Source organism: Mangifera indica, chromosome 15 (genome assembly GCF_011075055.1).
Source record: "Mangifera indica cultivar Alphonso chromosome 15, CATAS_Mindica_2.1, whole genome shotgun sequence".
NCBI classification, from domain to species: Eukaryota; Viridiplantae; Streptophyta; class Magnoliopsida; order Sapindales; family Anacardiaceae; genus Mangifera; species Mangifera indica.
The window spans coordinates 4,043,728-4,060,213 of record NC_058151.1 but is presented as its reverse complement, the minus strand read 5'-3'; the positions used below and the strand labels follow the sequence as shown (position 1 = coordinate 4,060,213).

Sequence of the window (16,486 nt, the reverse complement as noted above, 5' to 3'; positions counted from 1 at the left end):
TAATTCTATTAAAATAATTATCAAACCAACAGTAATTTTGTGAAATTAACTATAAATATACAAATACTTATAATTGATATAATATGGCTTATTGTAAGGCCCAACCCATATGGTTGGAGTATGATTCCTTGGAATGTTTGGATTACGCAAATGTTGAGTTGATTGGCGATAGTGAAGATGTGTGGATTTTCAACATTGATGATTCTTTGTTGTCCAATCTTCCTTATTAACAAGAGCATGGTTATGGGTAAGTTCCTTTTTTCATTTTTTTTGAAAATTAAAATGTGTACAATTTTCTGTTTGGTTGCTGGAAAGTATGGAAGGAAGATGGGAAATGGATTTATTTTGAACATGGACTTGTTCAAGAAAACCATGGGGTCAGTGAAGAAGGCACTGGCAGATGCCCAATTGGGGAAATCTGACATTGATGAGATTCTGCTCGTTGGAGGAAGTACTTGGATTCCAAAAGTTCAGGAATTATTGAAAGATTTTTTTGATGGGAAGGAGCCGAATAAAGGTGTGAATCCTGATGAAGCTGTGGATTATGGAGCTGGAGTTTATGATGAAATTCTTAGTACTGAAAGAGATGAAAGAATCTACGGTAACCATAAATTGATCAGAAACTTTCAGGATTCCAGGATTCTTTTAATTTTGTTGTTGTAATCTGATTCTTATTTTGTTTTCTGCAGTTTAGGTTTGCTTCTTCTGGCTCCCCTAAGTCTTGGTATCGAAACTGCTGGTGGGGTTAACTTAAGACTAAGTTAATTCCCAGGTATCCTTACATGCCTTCCGAGAAGTCTCAGGTTTTTACCACTTACCAGGATCAGCAAACTTTTGTTTCTATCAAGGTATTTACAATTTATGAGCTATGTTAAATTTACAATTTTGATCTAGTTCATCTATCTCAATTAATGTTTGAAAATGTGTCCCAGATTTATGAAGGTGAAAGGAGCCTGGCGAAGGATTGTTGTGAGCTTGGAAAGTTTAATTTCTCTGGCATTGCTCCTGCTCCAAGGCAAGTTGAAAGCATAAGACATCTCAATATAGAGAGTTTAGGATAAAATAGGAATATCATGACGCATGATTTATAATATATAAAATGCATAAAATTCATTCTAAATTTTGTGCCTGCATTGAACTTCATAATATTTTCATTAATGCAACGGAGTAGCCAAAATTGAGTTAACACTTGAGGTTGATATCATTGACATCAAAACTGTAAAAGCTGAGGACAAGGCAACAAAAAAGTCAGAATCCTTCACCATAAACGCTGGCATGAGGTGTCTGAGTCAAGAAGAGACCGAAAGAATGGTGAACGAGGCTGAGGAATTTGAGGAAGAACATAAGAAAATAAGAGAGAAAATTGGTGCCAGGAATGGACTGGAAAGCGTCATGAGTGAGGAAAAAGAGAATAAGATTGATGGTCATGATAAAGAGAAGCTTGGAAGCTCCATGAAGACAACCAGAATGCTGAGAAGAATGAGGAGGCTGAAGGTGTTTATAATCCTATTATTATTAGACAGGTTTATGAGAAGAGTGGTGGTGCAAGTTCAGGTTATTCACAGTGAGAAGAAGAGGAAGATGAATACCATCATGAATAAAGGAGAGAAGGATGATAAAAAAGAAGAAAGAATTCAGTTTTTTATCATGAGTGCTTGAAATCAGTATTGATTAAAAATGAACCATTAAGACGCATTCTGGATTTTATTTTAATTTGGTGGTTATTATTTGTAATTAACAGGGGTAACTGATTGGTTGGTAAGCATATCTGATCTAATATTCTTCTCGCCAGGTTTAGTTATTTATTAAAAAGACAGATTATGTAGAATATGTGATTTAGTATTATAATCTTATTCTAATTCATACAAATAATGCTATCTGAGTTGAGTGGATTTGCGAGCTGTATTGAAATTAATTGTCATCCTTATTTGTTTTGTTAATTTTTATTAATTTCTCATATGGGTTTTGTTGGGAATGTATAGCTCCGAGATATTTGATCTAGTGGAGTTTGATGAATAGGTTCAGAAAGCCATGGCATCCGCTGTAGAACCCAGTGGAGTTTCCAGGTTCTGTATATGATTGCAGCTTGTGAGACCTCTGATTCTCAACAAGGGACTTGTGATTCATCAGTATAGGTTTTATAAATGGATGATGTTTGATTGATTGAGGCCTGATTTAATTGCTGTAATTTCAGTATAGCTTCCAGAGCTATATTAGCTGTTCCGGGACTATTCGAGGTTCTAGGATTGCCGAGGCCGGAACCTCTGTTGCAGTAGGATAGGTTCTATAAAGGTGTGACGTTTGATGGATTTAGCCTGATGTTAGCACCATTATATAGTTTGCAAAATGTGAAAGTATTGAAAACGCTCAAGAGCTCTTCATTACAGGTTGCAAAATGTAAAATTTGCAGGTATTCTTACCTTTTATGATTTTCATATGTTGGTTTATTCACTTCTCTCTTTTATTTTATTTTTCCACTCTCATATGGTGAATTTAGTTTAGAGGATAAGCATGTAAAACATTGTCCCCCTAGTTTGCATTATGTGTTTATGTCTCACTTTTTCTCTTCCTTATTATGGGATAATTTTTACGGGCCTAATGTTTCTTGGAGCACGTATGAACCTGATTTTATATCTCATGTACAGAGAATGACTTATATGTTAGGGCATAAAAGCTGATAGCTTATTTTTTGCATATTCAATATGATAGTCGGGTTATTGTTTTCAATAAATTAGGTTGAAAGCTGTTAGGATCTTAAGTGCAAGGTATGAGACTTGGATCCCACATTGGAAGGTATCGGCAACTGGTGTGAAGTTTATATGAGCTTGAGCTCTCCCATCTCAATAGCTAGCTTTTGAAATGTGATTCTCCTAAGGTTCGTATCATTTGGTATCAGAGTCATCACCATGTCTCCCAGTTGCAATCGTGCGGCGCGGGTGGTGACGCCGACATTGCAGTGTTCGCCTGGGGTTAGCAGAGAGTTAATGCACAGCCAGCCTGCGTGGGCGTCGGGGCTGTGGAGCGTGGTGGAATGTTAGGATCTCAAGTGTAAGGTATGAGACTTGGATCTCACATTGGAAAGTATGGACAACTAGTGTGGGGTTTATATGACTTTGAGCTCTCCCATCTCAATAGCTAGCTTTTGAGGTGTGGTTCTCCTAAGGTTCGTATCAGAAGCAAAGCCCATTGCTGTGCTTTCTAAGGTCTATGCCTCAATTATCTTTATTCCCTTGAGGGAAAATGTATATGCTTTCACTGATTGCCTCTCATGGTTGTATATTTTTTTCACTGACAACTGGACATTGCATTGTCTAACTCAGTGTTGTGCTGATAATTTAACTTTGTCTTTACATGTTTGCATAGCATATACAAGTAGAGGAATCAGAAGTGATATTGTTCTTGGTATTGGGACATAATTATGTGTATATGGTCTGTTTTATTAAATGATGAGGATCTAAGACTTTAAGGACATTAAGCTGTCGTTGGTGCATGTATTCTAGATTTGTACCCAAAACTTCTGTGAATTTTCTAGATGCCTTGGGAATTCCCGCGCACATTGCCTTCTTATTTTATTTCTTCCCCTTTCCCAGATCCTAGCGGAACCAAGACCATCAGTATGACCAAGGTATTCTTTGTACCTAGGACGGCAGTATCCACCATTCTGTCTTTTTCTTGAGTTATTCTAATATTCAGGCACCGAAGGGGAGCTAAATGATGTTAAAAGGACAAAATAACAATTGTTGAGATGGGGATGGAAGTACAACAAGAACTTTGAGGAACAAGCTGCCTAACTTCATATGCCAACACGGTGGTCTCAGATTGTGGAGGTTAATTTATTTTTTCAGTCGTATAGTTTATTTTATTTATTCTACAAATCTTCTGATTTCTTGGAGAGATTTGACACATAATATGAACAACCTTTATCATGCCATTTGTTCCTAAACCAACCCCTCCACACGGCGCCCATTATTATTAATATCTAGACGTATATCTTTGCCTGGAAACAGATTTGAAATCTTATATCAGTGAGCCCCCATTATTATTAATATTTTTCGTTCTCTAATAGAAGCATCAGCTAACTGTTTAATATGGTCATTTACAGAATTCTTGATTCATCCCTTGGTGCTTCTGCTTCTCCAAACTGTTCATTAAGGACGGTATTTAAATTGTGTCAGGTAGTACTTATCTAACCATTTTGGAGTGGTTGCCTCTTTTTTGCAATGTATCTTGATTAAATTGATAAGTCTGCTTGCAGCTAGGTTGCCCTTACATGCATGGCTAAACTATGAGATGAAAGGTCTTAAAGCCCAGGTGGTTTAAATGCTGATAGTTTTACATTTCTTAATGTTATCATGGTGAAACAATTGTCAAATGGTGCATGTCACTCCCTTTTGTTTAAGCTAATCATGTCAATTTTGAGACATGAATCGTTTGAAGCCTTGAGGAGACGGTATACTTTAAGTGTTGCTCTGTTTCTGGCTTTAAAAAATTAATCAACTCTGAATTGCTTTCTGGTTTTGGAAATGAATCTTATTAAATCTGATAGTAGAAATTACCTTTTCAAAGATGTCATTAAGATGTTTGATTACTCTCAAGTTCCCCCTTTGTTTTCTATTATGCTTCAGTGGGTTCTCCTTGTCTTTTTTAAAACTAAGAATTCTTTATATTAACTAAAGAAGAAAAGAAGTAATTAGATTCTTCAGGCATCTTGTAAATTATATTGTCATAAATTCACTTGGTTGGATTGTGTTAAGGTGTGTATTTTCCAGGCTGCTACTCTTACCGTGCAATTGGGATTGGCCTTTCATTATGTCTTTGCATTTTTTTTTTCAATCATTTTGCTTCATTTAACATAAACTGTTGCCTCATTCTTGGATGATTTTAATTGTACTTTCTCTCAATTCACAAAAGGTTCATTCTGCTGGCATCTTTCCTTATATTAAAAAAGCATTGCAATCTTTTGCACCTGTTAATATCCATTTTGGTCTTATGACATCAAAAAGCCACATGTTTGTTTGAGTTTTTACAAGTTTGACTATATCTGAAGTTTTCTGATATGGGTTTCTCTAATCTCTATGCTGTTTCAAAAACAGAAATAGTACAAGTTCTGGTTTATCATAGTCATAGTTTTATATTGCTATGTTGTCTTTTTCCATATTAATGAAGTCAATCTCCTCTTAAAACTCTACAACTTACCCATTGTTGTCTGTTTTTAGGCTTCCCTTGGAATGTGAAATAATAGTTTATATATTTTGTAACTTATTACAATAGTGTGCTGACCTTATTGTGTACAAGTTGGTCAGGGCTTGTTTCCTTGAGATGATAAGAAGTTTCCCAGGTAGTCATTGCCGTCACCAAGTGTGGATGCTCATTGATGAAGAATTTTGGTGTGTCGGCTATTAGTGTCGGTAACTTGCAGGGTTTTGAACTGGAAACTCGAATGTTCTTTACATGTTTAAGTTTATCACACAATGTACTTGGTCTTTGGGGTTTGACCATTCTTTGTCTGTGTTGAAACTTGCTGCAGAATTCTTATTATTGGATTTGCAACAAACAAAATTCTAGAACTTGAGCTGATCACTGTTGATGATTTGTTCACAGTTGTTGATTGCTTAACTGTATTATAATTGAACCCAAATTTTCTTTAGAAATAATCTATCTTTGCAGAATATTTTATTTTTGATAAAGTAAGATTGTTTGAACTAAACGCCCCTATTGATATTTTATTTCTCTATAGGTTTTTTTTCATTGAAACTAAAGTTTGAAAAATCAAATTTATATATATATAATATTACTCTTAACACAAGTATATTACTATATATATTTAAAAAAAAATTATGGGTCAATCAAATTCTTATTTATCTGAGTTTCATTTAATTTCTCTGATAACTTCCCATAGAAAGCTTTGAAATAAAAGTAGAGTGGAAGGAGAATAAGTTCATTTATTCAACTTATATCTTCATTTAAAATTGGAAATGGGGGTTAAAAATAAAAAGGAAATTATGTGTGCTAAAATACATTTCCTCAACCTAAAAGTTAACAAAATGCATTAAAACGTCTAACGTAAAGATTTGTGTTCAAGTATTTGCTGTGTTTGTGAAATCCAATCTCTATATCTTAGGTTTATCCGTATAATAAATACGGGCAGGCTACAGTTAAAAAAAAATACTTGCAATAAGAGTTGGGGCGGACTCATTGAAACTTACAGGGGTTAGCCCATTGGAACTTATTGGGCCGAAAGAAAAATTGTGTGATAAATCTACCACAATGGATTTGGCAGAGAAAATGTTGTCTACAATATCTTGTTCATCTCCCTTCTTTGTTCCGTTTTGGTTACCCCAAACTTGCTCAAATACTTCAGATAAACTTAAGCTTACTTCTCTTTCATGCCTCTCTTCATTTCCCACTCCCAATATCTCTATCAATCCCCATATCCCACTCTCTCCAACAACGACAAGGTATCTCTTCGTTCTCACCTTTTCCTCCTTTTGATTCATTACTCAAGTTTCGTATTGTTTTCTTTTTCTGCTCTTATGAACTGATCAATGTATCATTTATAAAAAATAAATAAAATATGTGCTAAATAATGCTGGATTTAAGCTATGTTTAGTCGTATGAAAAAATGTATCCCCACTTGGTTAATGGGATTAGGAGAAGAAATTTGTTAGATTTTGGGTGAATATATGAGCTTTGAGACTCCTCAAATGAGGACTAATTGGATATAGATTTTAATTTCAGATTGCCCAGAAAGAGGGCTCTTCAAACTAGTTAGTACTCTGCTCGTGTATGGGTCATTTTGTTGGGGTTTATTATGAGTTTTATTTTGTGGGATTTTGTTTTGGAATGAGGGACGTTGTGAAACAGTTTAATGCTTGCTTCAGATTCACGATATTGTAATTGTTTGTGCTTTTCTTTTTTGAACACCATTTCTTGAATTTAGTCATGTTCTACAGCGGTTCTTTATTTATTTATAAATATCTTTTATATGCTGGATATGCAGTAATGAGCTCAATTTAGGCTTTGAAATCTTCGAAAAATGTAGATGTGATTTACTATCAGTTAGAAACTTGGAGTTTTGATAGCCATATATAAAGCTTATTATTGTAGTAATTTTGTTCTAAATGATTTCGTTATGCACCTTCATGGCCATAAAAAATAATTCTTGATGTTTCACTTTGTTTTATGTAAGTGCATTCCTTGATTCTTGTGATTGTTTTATGTAAGTGCATAGTTGTCGATTTCAAAAAGAACAATTTACAATATATGTTGATTACTTTTCAATGTCAGGCTGTTCCAATTTTTTTGGATGAACAGCCTGCTATATACTGCACTTGAAAACTATAATAAGGTGGAAGAATAGTGCACTTAGTAATGTTATTTATATTAATTTATAGCAGTTAAGAGAACCAATGTACAAGACTCTGCTACATTTTCTTTTTAACCATTTTTGGAGGACATTATGAATGTCATTGCTTCCTCTCAGAGTATTTTTTATTGGCAGTGATCAAAATTGGTAGGAGTGGATACTGTGCTTGCTTTGGAATATATATGAATGTGATGCAATTTGTGTCATTTTTCTTTCCCCTACAATTGTGAGCAATGCCAATTCCATGGTCCAATGAAATTTAGGTGTAATGTATTACAATATGAATGCCTGGTTTTACCATTCCACATCTTAATAGTCAAATGGGTATTGAACAGAGAGTCTGGTTTTCAGCCTTTTTAATATTTGTTATATAACAAAATTATTTACTTACTAATAATAACTATGGTTATTAATATCTTGAGATATACGATACGTATTGTATAATATGATATAAATGGAAAACGATACACATTTTAAGGTGGATCAAATTAATATCTTAAAGTAGGTGTATCGTACGATAAGATAAATATCATTATGTGGATCGATACATTTTTTTAGAGAAATGAAAATGTGTTAGTGGTGTACTGGAAAAATTGTATATTTTAGAGAGTGTTTGTGATATTTTTTATAATAATGATGTTATAATTAGATTTTCTATTTATTTTATTAATATTTTATTATTTATTTATTAAAAAAAAACTTTGATGATAAGTTACAATATATAATTTAAAAAATTAAATTTTCGATATGCGATATGACATATGATACAATTATCAAATTAATAACTTAGAAAAATAGTTGTGTGATGTATAAGTAATAATGATGTGAATTTATTGTATAAATTTTAAAATCATCCAACTGAAATTGTGATTTTAATTTGTGACATCATTTTGATTTATTGTAAAGGCCAAACGACTATTTCCCACCCAAGGTTTAGCGTTTTCTCAAAAGTCCCCCCTTTAACTATGGAAACACCAAACACCCACCCATGGCCAGTTAGATTTAACCAAACCCTAACGGTGGTAGGGGTAAAATCGTCATTTTAGCTATAATATTAAAAATAAACTAAAATAGAATCTATTTTGCCCCCCTAAACTTTAAAAACTGAAATTTTCCCCCCGCCTAAGTTTTAAAAAATGGCAGTTTCACCCTAGGGTTTGGTTTTGAAATCTCCGACGACCTCTCCGGCTCCGTTGCCGACGGCCGCTCCCTCCGGAAGCAACCTCTCCTTCCGACGATCTCTTTCCTCCCATTTGGAGGTCCGATCGGTGCCCGGAGACGCCGTAGGAGACGAAGACTTCGTCGGGAAGACGAAGTTCTTCGTCTTCCCAGACGAAGCCGACGCCGTCGTCTTCGTCTGGGAAGACGATCGTCTTCCCAAAAGAAGACCTCTGGGAAGACGACCGTCTTCCCAGACGAGGACGACGACATCGGCTTCGTCTGGGAAGACGAAGAACTTCGTCTTCCCGACGAAGTCTTCGTCTCCCACGGCGTCTCTGGGCGTCGATCGGACCTCCAAATGGGAGGAAAGAGATCGCCGGAAGGAGAGGTTGCTTCCGGAGGGAGCGGCCGTCGGCAACGGAGCCGGAGAGGTCGCCGGAGATTTCAAAACCAAACCCTAGAGTGAAACTGTCATTTTTTAAAACTTAGGCGGGGGGAAAATTTCAGTTTTTAAAGTTTAGGGGGGCAAAAGGAGATAAAATTTTCAGCCGTTAGGGTTTGGTTAAATCTAACCGGTCATGGGTGGGTGTTTGGTGTTTCCATAGTTAAAGGGGGGACTTTTGAGAAAACGCTAAACCTTGGGTGGGAAATAGTCGTTTGGCCTATTGTAAAATTTAACTTACTATTGGAAGTCTATTCTAGTATAAAACTGCATACCATAAAGGGAAATATTTAGAAACTTCGAATGATAAATGTAAAAATCTTCAAGTTATAAAACACTGCTAAATACTAACGCAAAGATATTGGGAAAAAAGCCTGCAGATGGTACAAGGTCATGGTAACCGCCCTCAAATGAGCAGCCAACGATGAGCACCTCCATAAGTCTTCATTTTTCTCAAACTTTTAACTTATTTGAACTGCCAATACCACTTTCCTATCCTAAAGTAAGATAATTTTTAGTACTCTGCATTGCTACTTGTGTTCTGTTTTTAATTTCAACTCCATTCATTTCCATGCAACATTGCCTTTCTAACGCTAAATTTTCTTCCAGAATAGAAGTAGAACCTCAGCAGTCGTAAGTCTACCTTCTCAGAATACCCAGAAATCAACTGCATCCTTGAAAACCAAAATTCCCATTTCGACAGAAGCTAAAGGACCTGACAAAAAGTTTCAAATCCAACCCTTAATTTACCTCCTACGTGACTCTGCCGATGAAGGGTCTTTGAAACAAGCTAAATCTGTTCATGGGTTTGTGTTAAAATCCAGTTTTTCAGACAAAGAACTGTTAATTTTGTTGAATCACGTTGCCCATGCCTACTCGAAATGTTCGGACTTAAGTTCTGCTTTTCGGGTATTTGATAAAATGTCTCAAAGAAATATATTCTCTTGGACTGTCATGATTGCTAGTTCAACAGAGAATGGATTTTTCTTGGATGGGTTTAAATATTTTTATCAAATGCTTAGTTATGGAGTCTTACCTGATACTTTTGCGTATTCTGCAATTATGCAGACATCTATTGGTTTAGAATGTATTGAATTGGGTAGAATGGTGCATGCCCAGATTGTTATAAGAGGCTTTCATTCTCATACTTTTGTTGCTACATCTCTTCTTAACATGTATGCAAAGTTGAGGAGTATTGAGGACTCGTATGAGGTTTTCAACACCATGACAGAACATAATGAAGTTTCATGGAATGCTATTATTTCGGGTTTTACATTAAGTGGAATGCATTTGGAATCATTTGATCATTTCCTACGAATGAAGAATGAAGGAATCATGGTGAATGCATATACATTAATTAGTGTTTCAAAAGCCGTAGGCCAGTTAAGTGATATTGACAAAGGGAAAGAAGTTCAGTCTGTTGCTGTTGAGTTGGGCATGGAGTCTGATGTGCAGGTGGGGACAGCTCTCATTGATATGTACTCAAATTGTGGATCTCCTCAGGAAGCTAGAGCTGTTTTTGACTCAGAGTTTGCTAATTTTCAGGTGAACATGCCATGGAATGCCATGATTTCTGGTTATTCACAAAATGGGTGTAGCCAAGAAGCTTTGAAACTATATGTAAGAATGTGTCAAAATGATATAAAATCTGATGTTTATTCATATTGTAGTGTATTCAATGCAATTGCTGATTTAAAGTATATACAGTTTGGAAAGCAAGTTCATGGGATGGTTTGGAAATCTGGATGTTATATGATGGTTATTAGTGTTTGTAATGCAATTGCTGATGCATATGCCAAATGTGGAGCTCTTGAAGATGTAAAAAAGATTTTTTACAGGATGGAGGAGAGAGATATAGTGTCATGGACAACCCTGGTGACTGCACACTCTCAGAGCTTGGAGTGGGAGGAAGCACTGACTATTTTTTCTCAGATGAGGGAAGAAGGATTTAGACCTAACCAATTTACCTTTTCCAGTGTCCTAGTTTCTTGTTCTAGCCTTTGTTTTCTTGAGTATGGTCGGCAAGTTCATGGTCTTTTGTGCAAGGCTGGGTTGGCCACGGATAAGTGCATAGAGAGTGCTCTGGTGGACATGTATGCAAAATGTGGGAGTGCAAGAGAGGCAGAGAAGGTCTTTGAAAGGATTTTAAACCCTGATACTGTCTCATGGACAGCTATGATATCGGGTTATGGGCAACATGGTCTCTCGGAGAATGCCCTTAAACTCTTCAAAAGGATGGAGCAACTAGGCATGAAGGTTAATTCTGTTACTTTACTCTGTGTTCTGTTTGCTTGCAGCCATGGAGGATTGGTAGAGCAAGGATTAAAATATTTTCAAGAAATGGAACAAAATTATGGTCTGGTTCCAGAGATGGAACATTACGCTTGTATTGTTGATCTATTTGGTCGTGTGGGTCGTTTTGATGATGCAATGGAGTTTATAGGAAAGATGCCAATTGAACCTAGCGAAATGATCTGGCAGACCTTGCTGGGAGCTTGCAGAGTTCATGGCATTGTTGAGCTGGGTGAAATTGCTGCACAGAAGGTCCTTTCTGTTAGACCAGATTCAGCTGCCTACATTCTATTATCTAACACATATATTGAGAGTGGGAGTTTTGACGATGGTCTTAACCTACGAAAAGTAATGAGACAGAGAGGTGTGAAGAAGGAACCAGGGTATAGTTGGATTTCTGTACAAGGTAAAGTTCACAAATTCTATTCGGGCGATCATCAACACCCGCAGAAGGATGACATCTATGCCAAGTTAGAAGAATTGATGAACAGCGTTAAGTCCATGGGTTATATACCAGACTTGAATATTGCTTTGTGACTAATTTTAAGATTCAACAATACATACTTTTCAAGCAGGCCTTCTGTTGTCTTCAGTCACTACATTTTAGCTGTATGATTAGAAGGACAGTTCAAATCAAAGGCTTTAAGGGAAGTAATTTGTTCAAGGTAAAGTATGCAAGGGAAATACTAACATTTTCATTAACAACTCTGCTAGTAAAAATTCTGTCAGTAATGTTAAGCATTATTGGAATTTCTTTATATATTGAGAAATGAATGGTAAGTAATTTTGAAAAGCAATATCTCTTTCCAACTCAACAGTATCATAAAGATAAAAAACAATAACTTGAAAAATGAAATAGAGAGAAAAGAGATAATGATAACTGATAATGTTGATGCTCTGAATTGGTATTGGGTGGGCAGAAAGATGGCTACGAAAATGCCTCACAGGAGGAGTTCATTTACTAATGTGTGTGTTATTTTGCAGGTTCACACTTTGGAATTTTCCTCCACTTTTGATCCTAGCTACATGTTCAATGTTGTAACTAAAAGCTGGGATACTGTGGTGTGCCTGAACAGATCTGTCCTCCCTCCAGGTGAAATGCTGAGCCAGCATTTGTTTCTTTTGGAGTATTCTCAGCTTCTGCAATAGATTTGTCACTGCAACCTCCAGTCTCTGCCCCATCACTGGCCATGTCAGCAGATGCATGTGTTTTGTAAGGCCATTGTATCCTGCTTGTGCTTCTGACTGGATCAACTGGGCTTTTGTCGCTGGTTTCCTAGGAAAAAGCCTTTTTCCTGGGCCCAGCCACAACCAGGTTTTTGCAGCTGTCAGGCAATCTCTCTGTGCCGCAGCAGTCTCAAAAATCTGCAGAACAGAAAGCTGCCATACTGGGTTTCCGGCCTCAGGTTCTTCTTTTCTTGGGATTATAGATGACAGCTCCTACGTAAAAGATGGAAGATTAATTTGTGTCGATAATAATCAAGTGCCTTCCATGCTCGGTTTTGACAATATTTTTGGTATAGTCTACTGTAATACCCTCAGGTGCGTTTCAAAGGTATTTATGTTTTTTGATCCTATTTCGAGATATTTCTAGTTTTAAATATATATGTTCACATGCATGTGTGTTTGTGTGTTTTTATATATATATCTATATAAATATATAGATATACATAAAGAAATTAAAAACAAAAAGAAAGAAAAGAGAAAAGAAAAAGAAAATGAGATAAGGATTATATAAAGAGAGAGAAAAGTCAAAACGGCAACTTTTACCCTTTTTCCATCATCTTCTCCGCCTCATCCAGCAGCTAGCCTTCTTCATGCTTTTTCTTTGTTTTTTTGAAGAAAAAGGAAGGATTTGAAGGAGTTTTGGAAGACAAGTAAGGAAAGAAAAGAAAAGGAAGCACTTTGGAAGCCTTGGTAACCAAAAGATCTCTTCTTTTTCCTTGTCTTGTTTCTTTTATCATCAAAATCACCTTAAATCAACACTAAAACATAATAACATATTCATATAACATGCATCCAATAAATATATAAACATAGGTAAAGGGAAAAGGAAGAGGTCTTTTGGTTACCAAGGCTTCCAAAGTGCTTCATTTTTTGTTCTTTCCTTACTTGTCTTCCAAAACTCCTTCAAATTCTTCATTTTTCTTCAAAAAAGCAAAGAAAAAGCATGAAGAAGGCTGGCTGCTGGATGAGGCGGAGCAGATGATGGAAAAAGGGTAAAAGTTGCCTTTTTGACTTTTCTCTCTCTTTATATAATTCTTATCTCATTTTCATTTTCTTTTTTCTTTTCTTTCTTTTCTTTTTTTAATTTCTTTATGTATATGTATATATTTATATAGATATATATATAAAAACACACACACACATGCATGTGAATATATATATTTAAAACTGGAAATATTTCGAAATAGGGTCAAAAGACATAAATGCCCCTGAAACGCACTTGAGGGTATTACATCTACTCTTTAGTTTTGTGCAGTAGTCTGGGTTCATATTTTGCCTTCTGGGCAGACCTTCTGCACTGGTGTGGGTCTGCTTATCTTCTGCTGGATATTCCTTCTGGTCTCCAGTTCCTGGTGTTGAGTTTGTGCCCCGGTTATTTGCTCCAAGGGTCTCATTGCATTGTCCAGACTATGTTCCTTTAAGCTTCAGGTCACCTGCATGAGGCTGCTGTTCTGTCTTGGTTCAGATACCTTCTGCGAAGTGCTGCAGGGGAATGTGCTGCCCAGTTTCTCCTAGCCTGCTTTGCCTCTCAAAAACTCAGTGTGAATTCCCTGCTGAATTTCTCTTTGACTCCTCCCAGGCTGTTACATGTTAGCAAGATGGTTATGCAGCTCCTTTCTGCTCTTACAGGTCTTGATTTCTGCAGAGAAGATTGCTGCTCCATACACTGCCCAGCTTCATTTTTTGCTAGTGTTGAGTGCATTGAAGATATCAGCTTGGAGAATACTGATGTAAATTTGGATGTTACGCAGCATAAGTGTGCAGCTCGCGTTCTGTTGGGATTTTGGTATCATTTTGGTTATATACTTTTTGTATAGTCTACTCTTGGTGGCGAGGCCTGCTCCACTATTATGATGTAATGTTAAGTATAGTTGGGAATGTGTTGTCTCTTCTCTTGAATTCTATCAAAGTAGGAATCTTGGTAGGCCTTGAAGAGAGGTTGATGTTGTTTTCTCCCTTTTCCTTTTTGTGAAGGCCGTGACCAGACTTAGCTTGTAAGAGCTTTGTTAGTTTGTTGTCTTTTCCACCGGAAAAGGTGAGTTTAGGTTGTTTCTTGACACCACCTTAGTAGCCTTGTTGATTTTTCTGCAATATAAACTTTGAATTACCCAAAAATAAAAACTCTATGCAAGCAGTGATATGAAAATTCATAAGAATAAATGCAATAACAGGAATGATGTTCCTTAAAACTAGGAGCAATTGTTCAGAAGCATGTCTCCAATCTCTTCGAAAGTTGAGTTCTGCCTTTGCACATGACGATTGCAATAATTAATGGAAATGCACCTATTACAATACCTATAATAAGTAAATCATCGTATTAACAGTCATAATAGCTCTCCAAGAAGGCATTGATTGTTTTGTGCCCTCCATGTACCGCAATTTTCTCTGTTATATCTCCGCATTGTGAAGTAGGGATTGTAGAAAAGCTAGAATAGTAAATTTTGAGCTATAGTTGATAGGCATTCCTTATTGGTCTAGGTATGAGGTTCCCTGAGAATAAATTAAACATAGTGCAGGAGAAAGTTGCCAATATCAAAGCCACTTGGTAAGTTGGGGTCACCGAGGCAAGCAACATGCCAAAAAGTAACTGAAGAAGAGTGGTGTGCAAAACAGTGTAGAAGTACCAAAATACTTTGTAAAATGACCAGTGTAAAAGTACCAAAATACTTTGTAGAATGACCAGTTGAAATTTGTTGTTGGATATGCCAAAGTAACTGAAGAATGCAAATTCTCAAATGTTAATATTAAGGGCTCGAAAGATAAAACCATTCTTGTAATAACACTCAAGTCATTGTTATCACTGCAATTACCAATACTCCAGAAACTAATCTACCTTGTCTATGAACTGAAATAATTGCTAATTTCCAACATATATTTTCTTAAATCTATCTAAGAAATGCAGATGTTGGCATAACAATCTTGAAAATTTTCGCTGCAGGGGCTTGGGTTGGATTGGCTTGAAATATCATCTGTGGGCAGAGAAGAATTTATATTCTCATCTCAAAGTCAAAAAACAACAAACACTTGAATTATTCACTGGGCGGTTGCATTCGGAAAAAAAAAAAAAAAAAAAACTTGAACCAGCTGACCAACTAACTTTCCCGCCCAGCCAAGAATCCTAACGTCTTTCTTGAATTCCCTCCAACGATTCTTTAACGAAACTGGAAGCTGATTTAAGCAGAAATTATCTTCTTCACTTACTTATATATGATCAACCCCTTATTCCCAACTTGTATCTTTTCTTCTGCTTTTTACTTTGTGCGTTAATTGCTCTGTAAACTTTTACACTTTCATCTTGATACTAGTCAACTTTTCTGTTTCTGTTAGAAGATAACACAGTTATTTCCATTTCTTTTCCCTGCGCAAAATTATGGCTTCTGTGGTTTCTTCTTTCGCCAATCTTTCCCATTCAAATGATTTAGACCCAGGTATCCGGAAGGCAATGCTGAAGAATAGGTTCGCTGAAACGATTTTGAGGGCTCAAGACAAGATGATTCAGAGTAAGGAAATGCGGGAAAGGAACAAGGCTGAGGTAGAAGCTGGAATTAGAGAAGCACAAAAGAAGTTGAAAGAGCAAAGGCAGAAACAACGGAAACTTGCTCGACAAGCAATAGACAAGACTGTCCAAACGGTGGAGTGGAATCATCCTTTTGAATTGGAGCGCGAACTTGATAAGCTAATTGGTGTTGCCCAATGCCCTAGAATTTGCTGATTCTGTTGGAGACGAATTTTTATTGTTTTTTAAAGGGCATTTACTCTGATGCCGCTGTAATTTTTAGTTTCTACTGTGTTAATGGCCAACTACTTCAGTTTGCTTTATATATGTATACGGGGTCTGTCTGCATGAATAACATTCAATCCAATTAATTATTAATATGAACAGGATGATAGAATTGAAATGACAAAATTGGTACTAAAATCTTTCACCCTTCCCATTCCCAGTATTTCTCTCACCATCTTTCCATCCAAATACCAAATCCCCGTCTCCTTAAACCAGC

The 16,486-nt window shown here is 36.2% G+C and overlaps 1 protein-coding gene and 2 long non-coding RNA genes across 7 annotated transcripts; all 3 read left to right on the top strand.

Annotated features, from left to right (window-relative positions):
- Positions 1-118: 118 nt before the first annotated feature.
- On the top strand, positions 119-5,651 carry LOC123197935. Its single transcript, XR_006497945.1, has 3 exons — positions 119-601; positions 690-848; positions 933-5,651. It is a non-coding gene; the product is annotated as an uncharacterized LOC123197935 (long non-coding RNA).
- Positions 5,652-6,295: 644 nt separating this feature from the next.
- Positions 6,296-11,837, top strand: LOC123197933 (putative pentatricopeptide repeat-containing protein At1g56570). Of its 5 annotated transcripts, XM_044612462.1 has the most exons (5): positions 6,327-6,458; positions 9,343-9,471; positions 9,579-10,424; positions 10,515-10,589; positions 10,677-11,837. In XM_044612462.1, the coding sequence occupies exons 2-5, from the start codon at positions 9,394-9,396 to the stop codon at positions 11,796-11,798; spliced, it is 2,121 nt and encodes a 706-aa protein (XP_044468397.1). In that variant the 5' UTR covers positions 6,327-6,458; positions 9,343-9,393; the 3' UTR covers positions 11,799-11,837. The 5 variants fall into 5 exon arrangements, with proteins under 5 accessions (XP_044468394.1, XP_044468397.1, XP_044468396.1 ...); XM_044612461.1 differs by having other exon boundaries at positions 10,515-11,837; XM_044612460.1 differs by having other exon boundaries at positions 9,579-10,589.
- A 1,759-nt stretch (positions 11,838-13,596) lies between these two features.
- Positions 13,597-14,550, top strand: LOC123197934. Its single transcript, XR_006497944.1, has 2 exons — positions 13,597-14,029; positions 14,118-14,550. It is a non-coding gene; the product is annotated as an uncharacterized LOC123197934 (long non-coding RNA).
- Positions 14,551-16,486: the final 1,936 nt, after the last annotated feature.

Coding starts and splice junctions, on each gene's coding strand:
- LOC123197933 (XM_044612457.1), top strand. CDS start 9,394: ATGAGCACCTCCATAAGTCTTCATTTTTCTCAAACTTTTAACTTATTT. Junction 9,472..9,578: donor TACCACTTTCCTATCCTAAA/GTAAGATAATTT, acceptor ATTTTCTTCCAG/AATAGAAGTAGAACCTCAGC.